The 15999-nt window shown below is 35.3% G+C and overlaps 1 protein-coding gene across 2 annotated transcripts in view; it reads left to right on the top strand.

Moving 5' to 3' along the window:
• Positions 1-15999, top strand: part of LOC101894754 (uncharacterized) — a 69829-nt gene that overhangs the window by 13332 nt on the left and 40498 nt on the right. For both annotated transcript variants that reach the window (XM_059126380.1, XM_020036146.2), the window contains exon 2: positions 14469-15009. In XM_059126380.1, coding sequence (XP_058982363.1) covers positions 14745-15009 — 265 coding nt within the window. In that variant the 5' untranslated portion in view covers positions 14469-14744. The remainder of the gene's footprint in view (positions 1-14468; positions 15010-15999) is intronic.

Below are 15999 nucleotides of genomic sequence, written 5' to 3'. Positions count from 1 at the left end.
AAAACCATTAGACAAAGATAAAACTTTGAACAATTTCCCAAAAGTCGACGACACTAAAAAAGGCCATCTTGAACCGTAACACCGACAGCAAGAACAACACTAACGTGTTTTCCGACGAACTGAGGGGAAAAGGAGAAGTAGTTTTCAGTTAGAGTAAATATTTATGCATGCATGCATAAATGTTTGCATATTTCTAAATGAACACCCAGTAGTGCATTTGTAAAAAGGATTGCACGAGGATAATTTTAAAATTTTAGACCTTTTTTTTTTTTTTTGAAAATTTAAATAATTTCGGTTTAAAGTTTCTTTAACTTAGTTTTGTATCCTATTTTAACAAAAAAAAAAAATGTTTTAAGAAAATCACAACTCGAGTAGAAATAACTGGGTAATATACAATTGTTAAAATAGTGAGTGAAATCACAGGAATGGAATTTGTAACGAACCGATCTTGATTCAAATCGGATCCAAATCTGACATAAGAATTGAGATGTGCAAAGTTCTAGCAGAATCGAATGCTGTTTTGCACTAGAGATATTCTTTTTTTGGAAAATTTATTTTGTTTTTATTGAGAAGGTACCTAGAAATCAATCTCAATTTGATCAAGTAAAAAAGCAGCTAAGCTCGGCTGGGCTTGACTTTTTATGCTCTGCACCATTCAGAAATAACTTGAAAATTTAAAAAAGAAAAAAAAAATAATAATAATAATAATAATAATAATAATAATAATAATAATAATAATAATAATAATAATAATAATAATAATAATACTAATAATAATAATAATAATAATAATAATAATAATAATAATAATAATAATAATAATAATAATAATAATAATAATAATAATAATAATAATAATAATAATAATAATAATAATAATAATAATAATAATAATAATAATAATAATAATAATAATAAGAATAAGAATAATAATAATAATAATAATAATAATAATAATAATAATAATAATAATAATATTAATATAGAAATAGATAAAAAACCTGTAAAAAACGTTATGTTCAGCAGGGCCGAACTTTTAATACCCTCCACTTTGGGGACTTGCACCAATTTTTAGACAAATCCGTGGGAAAATGTTGCAAAAATCATCAAAATACCGAATTTAGGGAGGTACGGCTATATGGGCCTATACAAAAACGTGGACCTACACATACAATGTTTCGCCACCGGATCTAGAACCCATTATGACATAAAAATACCAATATTTAGACAAATCCGTGAAAAAATTTGCAAAAATTATCAAAATACCGATTTTCGGGAGGAACCGTTATGTGAGGGATATACGAAGATGTGGACCTGCACAGACAATTTTCTGTCATAGGCTGTAGTACACAATACGAACTTAAAAGACCAAATTTGAAACAATTATGGAGAATAATGTCGTTAAAACCTTCAAAATACCGAATATCGGGGGTACCGTTATATAGGGGCTATATGAAGTCGTGGACCTGCACAGATAATTTTCGGTCTTAGGCTGTAGTATTCATTACGTACTTTAAATTCCACATTTGAAACATTTCCGGTGAATAATGTCGCTAAAATCATCAAAGTACCGAATATCGAGAGGTACCGTTAATTGGGGCTTTATGAAGACATGGACCTGCACACACAATTTTCTGTCATAAGCTGTGGTACCTACTACGAACTTCAAACACCAAATTTGAAACAATTTCGGTGAATAATGTCGCTAAAATCATCAAAGTACCGAATATCGGGGGGTGCTGTTATATGGGGCGCATATTAAGACGTGGACCTGCACAGGCAGTTTTTAGTCATAGGCTGTATTACCCATTACGAACTTCAAATACCAAATTTGAAACAATTCCGGTGAATAATGTCTCTAAAATCATCAAAGTACGGAATATCGGAAGGTACCGTTATATGGGGTCTATACGAAGATGTGGACCTGAACAAACAATTTTCTGTCATAGGCTGTAGTATCTATTATGAACTTCAAATACCAAATTTGAAACAATTCCGGTGAAAAATGTCGGTAAAATCATCAAAATACCGAATATCGAGGGGCGCCTTTATATGGGGCTATACCAAAACGTGGACCTACATAACCCATTTTCAATACCAAAAGTCCTGCAGGCATAATACACATTTGAGTAAAATTTTATCAACCTACTTTATTTCGTTCGGAAGCCAGAGTGATTTCCACAGACGGACGGACGTCGCTAATTCGACATAGAATTTAATGTTGATCCAGAATATATATACTTTGTGGGGCCTAAAATGTATATTTCGAGGTGTTACAAACGGAATGACAAACTTAATATACCCTCCATACTATGCTGGTGGGTATAAAAACAGGAATAGATTTGAGTCAAATTTTATCATAATTCTCCCTACCTCAATACCCTTTTCAAATTTTGCATATCTTCTCTTGGCAATGTTGATGCTTAAAGCATTTAAGCCAATTGAAATTTCTTCTAAATGAATTTCGTTGCTGCATGACATAATAAAAAATGTATTAATATTTAATAAAGCTATTTGGCAAATTATATTCCATAAATGGTTGACATGATAATATTTTTGTCTTGAAAAAGAAACATTTTGCTGAGTGATGAACTTTTTTTGTCTATTTTTCCCATCGAACTGAACTTTGCATCTCCACATAGCACAACTAGATCTTACATTCTTGGTAAATGTCAAACACCTTCCTTACACCTTTCCACTACAATAAAAGCTGACATATCTAATATGTTTTTGTATTTTTTTATCAAACTAATGGATTCTCTGAGTATATCTGTCTGTCTATAGTTGCAACTAATGGTACAAAAACACATGTTATGGCAGGGAAATTCACATATATCACACAATCTATTTTAGAAAATTTGTGTCTCTTCAACGTATTTTTTCGTATGTATAGTTGCCCGGGCGTGGTAACATCACTGCACTTATTTATAGAACTAGTCAGAAAACAATAATTAATGAAATACAATAACTAATGAAAAACAATAACGTATGATATATGTGCGTTATGTATACGCCAGAATAATCCACACACTAAAAATGGTCTATTTTTTATTATTTATGTTTTTTTATACCCTACAACACTATGTGTTGGGGGTATTATAAGTTTGATTGGGCCAAATGTTATCGGAATAGTTTTCTAACCGTGTTAATTTTCGAAGATGTGTTCACAATTGGTTGCGGTTTAAAACCTAGCAACGTCTTCCCTTGTGTCCAATAAATTTAAAAGTGAGTTCAAGACCATTAAGATGGATTTCGATAGGCTATCAAGTCAAATGGACAGATACTTTGCGATTTGCTCAGAAAAGAATATGGTCCTTTAAGCCTACTTCAATGCTGTTCATTGGCTTAGATTGTACCTCATACTTCTCTTTACTGAAACAATGATTTTTTCTCAAAATTGTTCGATTTTTAATATCAAAACTCTACCACTTATTTGAAAAGCCAATATAATCTGTCATTGCCTTGCTTTTAATTGCATAAATGATTTATGCCACCCAATAACTTTGTGTCACTACAAAACTTCGAGAGCACTTCTTCCAATTATGCACACATGGCAACCGATTTGAATTTTATAAAATGATTTGTTTACAGATTTGTTGAAGTGTCAACGTAATTGTCTATAAACAAATGTAATTGACCGATTGGTGAGTGTGTGTGTGTGTGTCTGTGTCTGTGTTTGCATTTTTGTTTGTTAACCACGTCAACAAACAATTTTATTTGCCACAATTTTATATAAATTTTCGAAAAACCAAACATGTGTGTTGTGTCTACCATATGTATGTGTTATGTGTGTGTATGTGTTATTGGAAAAACTTTTATTTTGTTTTTTTTTTTTTTTTTTTTGTTTAGCCACAATACAAACACTATAAAAATTTAATTATTTAATTTATCAACAACTAATACAATTAAGTACATAATTATATTGGTTACGCAGATTTCGAGGCATCGGGCCACAGTGCGTATGTGTAATGCGTATGATTGTTTTAGCCACACACACACACGCATGAAAATATCAATTATACGCTGTGATGTTGGAAGGGCAATTAATTGTGAACCTGAAAATGTATTTTTGATTATCAGATTTGATTACAAGTCACATGGGTATTCCTATATGAAGTTCCGGGAGATTATTATTGAAGAAGAGGATTTTTGCTGAATGACTTTAACAGAATTTGTATACGCTCAGCCATATGGATAGAGAGGTTATATATCATCTGATATGGCTAAAATGGTGCGCACGATAACTTTCAAAGGGAGCATCCGATTTGATCCAAACTTGGTACATCGTAAAGTTGTTGTCAAACTTAGATCGAGTTCGGAGATGGGAAGTATCGGCCCGATACTTCTGGCACCTCCCCACAAAAGGTCGAAATTTTTAAAGAAAATGTTTTTCTGCACAGAGAGAGAAATCCGATTTTGCTCCAACTTTGCAAATCCCAATGGACAATATCAGGCCACTCTATCAAGTACCTTCCCCACAAAGGGTCAACATTTTGAATAATTTTTACCTCTTTTAAAATGTGATCTAAGAATCCGATTGTCTTTAAATTACTCACATCACAATATTTTATTACCCCAAGGTCTGGTGTTAAGACGGAATATATCGGTCCACACCTTCTGGTACCTCCCCCACAAAGAAATAAAATTTTGAATAATCATGAAGCTCATAAAACACCAAATTAACATCAGATTCTATTCAGACTTGTTACATCTCAATATATCAGCAAAATATCTGTTACATAGATGGTAGAGATCGGACCATTCCTTCTGGTACCTCCCCCACAAAGGGTCAAAGTTTTAAATAACCAGAACGATCATAACATCCGAAATAAGAACCCGGTTCTCTTCATATTTCATACATCCCATTATTTTTACTAACACAAGATCTGTTGTGAAGATGGGATACATCGGTTCATTCCCTTTGGCACCTTCCCCACAAAGGGTCAAAATTTTGAATAACCATGAAGTTCATAAAACGTGAAATGAACATACAATTCCAAATGGACTTAGTACATCTAAATATTTCCATCAACACAAGCTCTGTTATAAAGATGTTGAAGATTGGAACGTTCCTTCATGTACCTCCCCCACAAAGGATCAACATTATGAATATCAATGGCGCTATACGCGAATTTAGCATCCGGTTCCATTCAGACTTGGTATATCTCAATATTTCCATCAACACAAGATCTGTTATAAAGATAGGAGGGATCGGAAAATTTCATCTGGTATCTCTCCCACATAGGATTCAAGATTTTTAAAAACTTTATACTGAAAGGATTGTTATCTATTACAAGTCTTAAATGCTAAATTTTCCGTGGGTAAATGTGGCAAGGATCATCACTGGAGCTAGAACCCATTAAGAACTACAAATACCAATTTTTAGACGAATCCCTGGAAAATTGTGGCAAAAATCATGAAAATATCCAATATCGGGAGGTAGCTTTATATGGAGGCTATTTGAAAATATAAACCTATACACACAATGTTCCGCCACCGGAGCTAGAACCTATTATGACCAAAAAAACTAATTTATGGACAAATCCGTGGCCAAAATCATGAAAATAGCGAATATCGGGAGATACCGTTGTATAGGGGCAATACGAAAATATGACCTACATATACCAATTTGTTGACAAATCCGTAGAAAAATGTTGAGAAAATCATCAAAATACCCAACATCGGAATACCGAATATCAAGGTGTAGGATATATGTGGTACTCAACGCATACTTTAACATTTTATACGGGGTCAGATAAAAAAAAAACGGCAACAAAGTCAAACGCCATAATTTTAACATTGTTTTTAACTTTATTAAATGTAAGCAAAAAATGTCGGAAATAGCATCAAATTTTAGAATAAATTTAGATTTGTTCAAATTGGTCACCTTTGGTACGAATTATGGCCTTCAAACCGCCAATGAAACATTCACACGCTGCCCAAATGTTACTCTGCGATATTTTGGCCCATTCCCGGCGAAGCGCTTGATTGAGGTAATCGACACTGGCATTTTTTATTGCCAACCTTACTTTCCAAAATACTCCAGACACAATAGTCCAACGGATTGGTATCCGGAGATTTTGGTGACCATTGTGCGCACTTATTCTGATGTCACGGTCGATTCACCATGGCTGACGCTTGAGTTCTGGTGGCCAAGCGAAGTTGCACATTTTCAGCTGACTTCATTGGCAAGTAAACACTATCATTTTCTTTGTTTAAAAACTGCTGGGCAACTAGTGTTTTCTCATCATAGAAAACCAAATTCGGCAGTTCACCACTTTCGGCCAAGCGAAGCGAAGACTATTTTATTTCTGTTGCGGTGTAAGTTCTTGCACTTTTTGGAATTTCAATGCCTTTACCCCGAGCTCATTTTTCAGTATTTGCCTAATGGAATATTGCGATATGTACAGCTCATTACAACAGATCTTGTGTTGATGGAAATATTGATATGTATTATGTCTGGAATGGAATCGGATATTCATTTTGCTTTTTATGAGCTTCATGGATATCAAAATTTTGAGCGTTTGTGGGGAAGGTACCAGAAGAAGTGGTCCGATATTGTCCATTTTCCAGACATAGCACTGATGCAAATAGTAAGATTTGCAAAGTTGGCGAAAACTTGGATTATCGTTTCTCTTTCTGTGCAAAATATATATATTTTTTCTTGAAAATTTCATGCATTTGTGGGGGAGGTATCAGAAGGAGTGGACCGATATATTCAATCTTAACACCAGATCTTTGGTTAATATAAATATTGGGATGTGTGAAATTTGAAGAAAATTAGACCCTTACATCACATTTTATGAGAGTTGTAATTATTCAAAATTTTGACCCTCTGTGGGGGATGTACTTAATGGAGTGGACCGATATTGTCCATTTTCACACCTGACCTAGCACTGACGCATATATTCATCATTCATTCTCTTTCTGTGCAATATAATATTTTCTTTGAAATTCTCGACCTTTTTGGGGGAGGTATCAGAAGGAGTTGACAGATATTATTCATTTTCGCATCTGACCTGGCACTGATGCAAATATTAGAATTTGCAAAGTTGGAGAAAAATCGGATTATCGTTTCTCTTTCTGTGCAGAAAATATTTTTTTTTTGAAAATTTCGGTTTTCGTACCAGAAGAAGTGGACCGATATTGTCTATCTCCGGACTCGATATAAGTTTGACAAAAAAAATTACGATGTACCAAGTTTGGACCAAATTGGATTCTCCCTTCGAGAGTTATCGTGCGCATCAGTCAGACAGACAGACGGACGTACGCCGCTAGATCGACTCCAAATGTTCTGAAATGGATTTGGTCCAAAGAGACCTAGGGTCTAAAACCGTTATTTTGACTAGGCACGTTTAGACCGTATCAAATGATATTTACCCTCTGTAGCCATTTGGCTGATTGTATAAAAAAATACTGAAAATTATTACCGAATGTAATCGATATTTGTGGAGTAAAATCGAAAACATAAAAAATTACTCTTTTAATAACCAAACTCTAACAATCAGGAAACAATAACTAAATCTTAACAGGTCAACTTTTTCCACAACATGTAATATAAATATTAATATATGATATACATATATTAATATATGTATAACATGTTTATATTATTCAGATTGATATAATCGGCTTACATAATCTGGTGTCCCCATGTATCCTTTGATTCCTTCTCTATCTCTTCAATAATTTCTTTACACTTCCACCTCAACTCAATTAGCATCTTATGTATGATTGATGATAATTCCAAAGGATGAGTAAGGAAATACATTTTTTTTCTTATTTTTATTATTTCTCTTCACAAACAAAAGATAAGAAAGCAAACAAAATCTTTATTTGTCTTATGGCCACAAAGCAAATACTTGCATAAATAATGAAATAAATTAAAACAAAATATTTCTTTCGTTTTTTTTTTCTTCTTCTTTAAGATAAACCCAACTAACAGCTTGTAAAGTTAAATAACAAAGACAAGCATAACAAAATCTTTCAGCTCATTGTTGTTATTGTCGGCATAACTTTATTATAAACCTCAACACTATTTCCGGTTTGTTTGAGTTATGATCTGTTTTTTGTTTTTATAAAATTTTCACCCCATATCTGTTGTTTTTTCTCCTTTGGGGTTTATGGTTAAACTAAGTTATCTCACATAGCCAACAACAATTATAATAAAGATAAAAGAACAACAACAACAGGATGTAAAAAAACTACACACATTCGCACACAAACAAGTAAACTCAAACTTGAAAATCGTTCTGCTGTTTCATATGTGTGTGTTAGTGCCTTAAATAAACACAATCATAAATACAATGTTAAAGCAAACAGAGCGTAAAATAAATTGGCCAAAAGGGATTTGGTTTTTTTCAATTGGAGAATTAAAGAGAAAAGTGCAACATGTACAGAAATGAAAATGTTTTTAGTTTTTTACATACCTGGATGCAAAACTGCGATTTTAAGCCAGTTTCAAAAAAAATTAACACTTTTTAGAAATATTTCACTCATCAAAAATTAACCATAACCTAATTGTTTTTACTCTCAGGCATATGTCTAGAGACGGTAAATGGTTGCCCATATTCGACGGACATTTGGGCCCTTAGAGCCCATTCCAATCGACAAGGCTTGTCCGCAGGCAACATTCTTTGCGTCAATTGAATTTTGTACGGGAACAAATGCAAATCAATGCGAATAATCCATTGTAAAGTGGACCGAGCCATGCCCAACTGCTGAGAATGACGTTTTTGGGATGTTCTTGGGGACTTCTCAACACTGGCTCGTACGGCAGCGATATTCTCGGCCGATCGCCTTGCTCGACTTTTATATGGCCTCTTCGGATTAGAAAGAGCCTTACCAGTCGAAAATTGTTCATATAAACGCTTAATGGTGTTCTTAGAAGGCGCACTTCTCACATTTTTTAATGTTTTAAAAGTACGTTGAGTTTTCGCAATTGACTTCTTCTGTTGAATGTAAATTTCACGCTCGCGTGGCGTGTATTGGTTCATGGTCAAAATCGGCTTGGACTGACGATTCAAACGCGGTATGTCATTAAGCGATGTGACATCTCTGTCAAAAGTTATGGAGTTGTCAGATGGGTCCGTCGAATATGGGCAACCCTGTATATATCATTTGATACGGCCAAAACGTGCCTCATCGAAATAATGATTTTAGAGCCTACGTTTCCTTGAACTAAATCCGCTTCAGGGCATTTGGAGTCGATCTAGCGACGTCCGTCCGTCCGTCTGTCTATCTGACTGGTGAGCAAGGTAATTCTCGAAGAGAGTATCCGATTTGAACCAAACTTGGTACATCGTAATATTCTTGTCAAACTTAGATCGAATTCGGAGATGGGCAATATTGGCCCACTCCTGCTGGTTACTCCCCCACTAAAGGTGGAAATTTTCAAAAGAATATTTTACTGCACAGAAAGGGAAAGTATACTCCGATTTTTGCTTTAACTTTGGAAATGCTAATATTTGCATCGGTGCTAGGTCAGGTTCAAATTACACACATAAGCAAATTTTTATTAACCCAAGGTCTGGTGTGATTATGGGATATATCACCTCTTTTTTGTTCCTCTCCCACAAAAGGTCAACATTTTGAGTACCCATGAAGCTCATAAAACGCGAAATTAATATCCGATTCCATTCAGACTTAGTACATCTCAATATTTCCATAAACATGAGATCTGTTATGAAGATGGTCGGGATCGGACATTACCTCCTAATACACCCCCCCCCCCCATAAAGGCTCAACATTTTGATGAATATTTTTTTGAACAGAAAGGGAAAGTATTCTCCGATTTTGCTCCAACTTTGCAAATCCTAATATTTATATCAGAGCTAGGTAAGGTTCGAAAATAGACAATATCGGCCCACTCCATCAAGTACCTCCCCCACAAAGGGTCAAAATTTTGAATAATTATAACTCTTATAAAATGTGATGTAGGGTCCGATTATCTTCAAATTACACACATCGCATTATTTTTATTAACCCAAGGTCTGGTGTGAAGATGGAAAAATCAGGCCACTCCACCGGGTATCTCCCCCACAAAGGGTCAAAATTTTGAATAACCACGAAGCCCATAAAATGCGAAACTAATACTCGATTCCATGCAGACTTGGCACCACAAGGTATATTATAGACATGGTAGAGATCGCACCACTCCTTCTGATACCTTCCCTACATAAAATCCGAAATAAACATCCGGTTCTCTTCAAATTACACACATCACAAAACTTCTATTAAGGGAAGGTCGGGTTTGAAGATGGGATATATCGGTACACTCCTTTTGGTACCTCCCCCACAAAGTTTGAATAACCAAAACGATTATAAATTGTGACGTAAGAGCCCTGTTGTCTTCAAATTACACAAATCACAATATTTTTATTAAGCCAAGGCCTGGTGTGAAGATGGGATATATGGGTCCAGTCACCCTCATTCATACCCAAAGGGGTCCACATTTACAATATTCATGAAACTCATAAAAAGCGAATTTAATATCCGATTCCATTCCAGACTTGGTACATCTCAATATTTCCATCAACACAAGATGAAGTATGACAAGTAATAAAGCTGTAAGTTCGGCCGGGCCGAACTTTGAAAACCCTCCACCATTTGGAACGAATTTGGCAATTCTCAAAAACAATAAAATCCGTTAAAAATTCTGTTAATATCTTAAATATACCGGAATTAGCTATTATATTAGGGTCTATACGACGAAATGAACCTGCGTAGGAAACATTTGTCATAAGCCATTACAATATTCAAATGCGAAATTTAAAAAAAAATCGGTTATAATGTCGATAAAATCAAAATACCGAATATCGGGAGGTACCGTTATACGGGGGCTATACGAAGACGTGGACCTACACAGACAATTTTCTGTCGTAGGTTGTAGTATCCATTACGAACTTCAAATATCAAATTTGAAACAATTCTGGTGAAAAATGTCCCTAAAATCATCAAAATACCGAATATCGGGAGGTACTGTTATATGGGGGCTTTACGAAGAGGTGGACCTGCACAGACAATTTTCCATCATAGGCTGTAGTATCCATTACGAACTTCAAATATCAAATTTGAAACAATTCTGGTGCAAATGTCCCTATAATCATTAAATTACCGAATATCGGGAGGCACCGTTATATGGGGGCTTTACGAAGAGGTGGACCTGCACAGACAATTTTCTGTCTAAGGCTGTAGTGTCCATTATGAACTTCAAATACCAAATTCGAAACAATTTTGGTGAAAAATGTCCATAAAATCATTAAAATACCGAATATCGGGAGGTACAGTTATAAGGGGGCTCTACGAAGACGTGGACCTGCACAGACAATTTTCTGTCGTAGGCTGTAGTATCCATTACGAACTTCTAATATCAAATTTGAAACAATTCTGGTGAAAAATGTCCCTAAAATCATTAAAATACCGAATATGGGGAGGTACAGTTATATGGGGGGCTATACGAAGACGTGGACCTGCACAGACAATTTTCCATCATAGGCTGTAGTATCCATTACGAACTTCAAATACCAAATTTGAAACTATTCCGGTGAATAATGTAGCTAAAATCATCAAAGTACCGAATATCGGGAGGTACCATTATATGGGGACTATACCAACACGTGGACCTACATGGCCCATTTTCAATACCAAAAGTCCTGCATACATAACATACATTTGGGCAAAATTTTACCAATCTACTTCAATTCGTTCGGAAGCTAGTGTGATTTCCACAGACGGGCAGACGGATAGACGGACGGACATCGCTAAATCGACATAGAATTTTATGCTTAATAAGAATATATATACTTTGTGGGGTCTAAAATGTGTATTTCGAGGTGTTACCAACGGAGTGATAAACTTAATATACCCTCCATACTATGGTGGAGGGTATAAAAATGGAATACTTCGGTCGACTATATCTGGTATCTTACGCATGTGTTAACATTTTCTAAAAATTATCACATGTGTCATGTAAAGTGAAGGGAAGTCCAAACCTGGCACGTCACAATATTTCTATCACATTTATTTAAATCCGCTTCACTTCAGAGCCCACTCCATAGAAGGTTAACTGTTTGAATATTCATAACAGAATTCAAATTTTTTTTAATTAATCGAACATTGGCTGAGTGTGTACGTCTGTCGGCAAAACCGATTTGTACTTTTTAACTTGTTGTATCTGTATTAGATGAAGTATGAAAATGAAATGCGTCCGTCGACAATATCTGGTACCTGACGCACATTTTAACATTTTCTAAAAATTATCACATATTTCATATGAAATGAAGGATGTAACCAATATTGTCCCAATCCGACACGTCGCAATATTTATATCATATTTATTTAGATCAGTATTGGCCCATTCCTTTGGAACCCACTCCATGGAGGGTCAACAATTTAAATAATCATAACAGAAGTCAAAACATATTTTAATAATCGAACACTGGCTGAGGGTGTACATCTGTCGGCAAAATCGACTGATACATTACCCATTTAAGGCTATTCTAGTATTAATTGTAATTGTGTATTCTTATTCAATGTTTATACCCTACAACACTATGTGTTGGGGGTATTATAATTATACCCTACAACACTATGTGTTGGGGGTATTATAAGTTTGATTGGGCCAGAATTTATGTAACACCTCGAAATATTGATTTCCCATATAGGAAAGTATATATGGATCTTCCTAGCTAGCCGAGCTGAGTCGATCTAGCTATGTATGTCCGTCCGTCCGTCTGTCCGTCTGTCCATGTTAATTTGTAATCACTCTACAGGTCGCAATTATGGTCCGATCTTCACGAAATTTAGAATGTAGGTGGGGCTTGGAGCAGAATAGAACCCTATTGCTTTTGGAGATGATCGCCAAATTTTTAGGGGTTGAAATGGACCAAATACTGAAAAAATGTCGGATTTTGCAGAAGCTATACAGGTCGCAATTATAGACCAATCGACGCGGAATTTCGCATGTAGCTGGAGTTTAGGGAGGGGAAGAAGCCTACCAATTTGGGTGGTCATCGGATAATATTTAGCGGGTAAAATAGACAATATCTTTTGTATTGAAAAAAATTCAAAATTTTTCATCAAACCGCGAATATTTTAAATCTCGGCGAAATCATAAAGCCATGACAAGGTTACTTCTGATCTTTACATTGATGTTAAGATCCAACAAATCGAATATATAGCAAAATATGTGCGATGTCTATCAAAGAAGATATGCTTGAAAGATCTCTTATATGTCGAGAACGGCTGAACTGATTTCGACAGTTCTCATTAATTCAGAATGGCCTCTTGGCAGGAAAGAAAAAACGTCTAAAAAAGCGGATAAAAATATCTCTCTAAAGATGAAAACATTGATTTTGTAAAATTTTCTCATATTTTTTCAATTTTGTCATATTTTTGGCATATTTTCATTTTGAATTAAACATTTGGTAATATTTCTACAGCTAACAAAACTAAGTAGTTAGGATATCAGGATATCATATACAGATCGCATTTATGGCCCGATCCTTACGAAATTTTGCATGGGGATAAGATGAGGGTCAGAATAGATGCCCACTCTTTTTGGAGATGATCGCCATATATTTAGGGGTTGAAATGGACCAAAAACTGCAAAATTGTCAGCAGGTCGTAATTATCGCCCGATACTCAGGCACATTTGAATGGGGGTTACCGGACATTGCAAAAGCCAAGCAGTTTTGGATGGCCATCCAAAAATATTCAATGTGTGAAATATTTTGCCAACTTTTGTAGACAAAATACCAAAATATCCATTCCAGTGACTTCTTGGAGAATTCACAAATACAGGAAAGACACACTTCTGACTATTTCGTTAACGCTGATTTCGTTGAAGAATATAGTCAAATGTCTGTATCTCATATAGTCAAAAACCAATAATAAATGTTAATCTTTTGCCACTTCTGAGAGATTATGGGTCTTTGGGAAATATTGGTTCCAGAATAAATTGGAAATGAGCAAATTAGTTTAAGTTGCTATTATTCGAAAATTAGAGAACGAAACCTGATGGTTTTCTTTTATTATTTGTCACAATATCTTGTGCAATTCTTTTGAGTATCTCGCCTATGTAAACTGTGTCGTTTTTTATAGTGTTGTAGGGTATTCAACGGTCGGCCCCGCTCGACTGTAGCCTTTTCTTACTTGTTTTCTATTAGAAAAAAGTTTATAGGTCTTTTTAATTCCTAAATTAATTTATATTTACTTATTATATGCTTTCAGCTCCGCGTTATCCTGCACTCGAAAAACAAATTCTTTGCAATAAATTTTTGGGCACCACACCACAAGATTACAACGAATCCAAAACCAAATTTTCAAATACACTGGGCAACTACTTCAGTACTCACACTAATATTATCACATTAACACTCACTAATATTCACATATACATACGTTCTCTACTAGCATTTTGGCCAACAACTTGTCTCACAGCACGCAAATTTTTGGTTTATTTCCAGAACTTTGTTGAGAAGCTGTCAAAAGGACTCAAGGGCTAAGCAGCACCAAAACCATCACCACCGCTATTTGAACCATTTCCATTGAAATCTGCACCAGTTCATCAGCATCACGAACAGTCGCCCTAAATCGTCATCGTCATCGTTTGCAATTTCCATTCATCGTCGTCGGCGTTGTCGCATCTCTTCACAGTCGGTCGAGCACAACGAAGTGTAGTCTGAGCACAGAACCGAACCGAACCGAACTAACACAGCAAAAACCCAACAAAAACAGAAAAAATGAAACATTACCGCCACCATAATCAAGTTGTCTCATCATCATCGTCGTCGTCGTCGTCGTTGGTGTGCACAATAATGGCGGTGGCATTGGCCTCCTTGTCAATGCTGCCACATTTGGCGTGTGCCACAACAGAAGTCCAAGAGACACCACTGGCTCTGCCAGTTGGCGAACAGACACAGCCGACAACAGCATCGCAGGGTGAAATCTGGGAGGAAGATGATCACGAGATATTAATACGCAATGAACGTGGCACAAAGAACGATGGTAAGTACGAACACACACACATTCGCACAGACATACATACTTATGTGTATTTTTATATATTTATGTGTATCACCCACTCAAAACCGCACCCAATTCACTTTTCAATGCAATCGAGGGTAGTTGGCACCCCTGGGGGGGCTCTTGGCTTGTCATGTACGAGAATGACTGTATTCCACTGCTGGCATTCAGCAGCTTTGAGAGAAGGAATGAAAAATAAAAGAAAAAAAAAAAAGAAAATAAAAACCAACACGACGGGCGAATAAATAAATAATCACAAGCCTTAGCTAAGTTGTAGATGTAGATAAATATATATGTAGAGAAAAGTGCATGTCGTCTTGGGAAATGCTACAGTGTTGCGGATTTTGAAAAAGGTTCTAGAATTTATATAAACAATTGAAAGTTAATACTTAAGAACAAAAGTATTCGAGTGTTTTTAACGAATTTTTTGAAAGTATTCATATAATTAACAGTTCAAGATTTGTCGACTGGGAAGTCCTTAAAATCCTTACCCACAAAATCGAAAATATGATTCAATTTTAATTAAATCGACAAACAACTACCTTCAAAATTATTCTTAAAAATCCATTAATATCAGAAATTTGCATTTATTCACATTTTCACATTATTTCCAGAAAATCATCATTAAATGTAAAACCTTTGATGATCTTCTTGCATGACTGTCGATCTGTTAGTCTGTCCATGTATTTTTTGTAAAGAAAGTACAGGTCGCATTTATTGTCTGATTGAGAGTGAATTATCCACAAATCATTTTTGGCCCAGGGACGAATTTTAATTTTTGTGTATTATTCGTCCAAATGCAGTGGATTTCGGCACACCAAATCGAATTCATCTTGGAATTCGATTTGGAAGAACGATTTGGCGTTTATTGTGCACCAAATAGAATGCATTTCGGCACTTATGACCTAATTCAGCCAAGAAGCGAGTGTTAAAAATTCGGTGAAAATCGCTTCAAATATGAATATAGCTCCC

This window comes from Musca domestica, unplaced genomic scaffold (genome assembly GCF_030504385.1).
Source record: "Musca domestica strain aabys unplaced genomic scaffold, Musca_domestica.polishedcontigs.V.1.1 38, whole genome shotgun sequence".
NCBI classification, from domain to species: Eukaryota; Metazoa; Arthropoda; class Insecta; order Diptera; family Muscidae; genus Musca; species Musca domestica.
The sequence above is the reverse complement of the archived record's forward strand: the minus strand, read 5'-3'. Positions and strand labels throughout refer to the sequence as shown.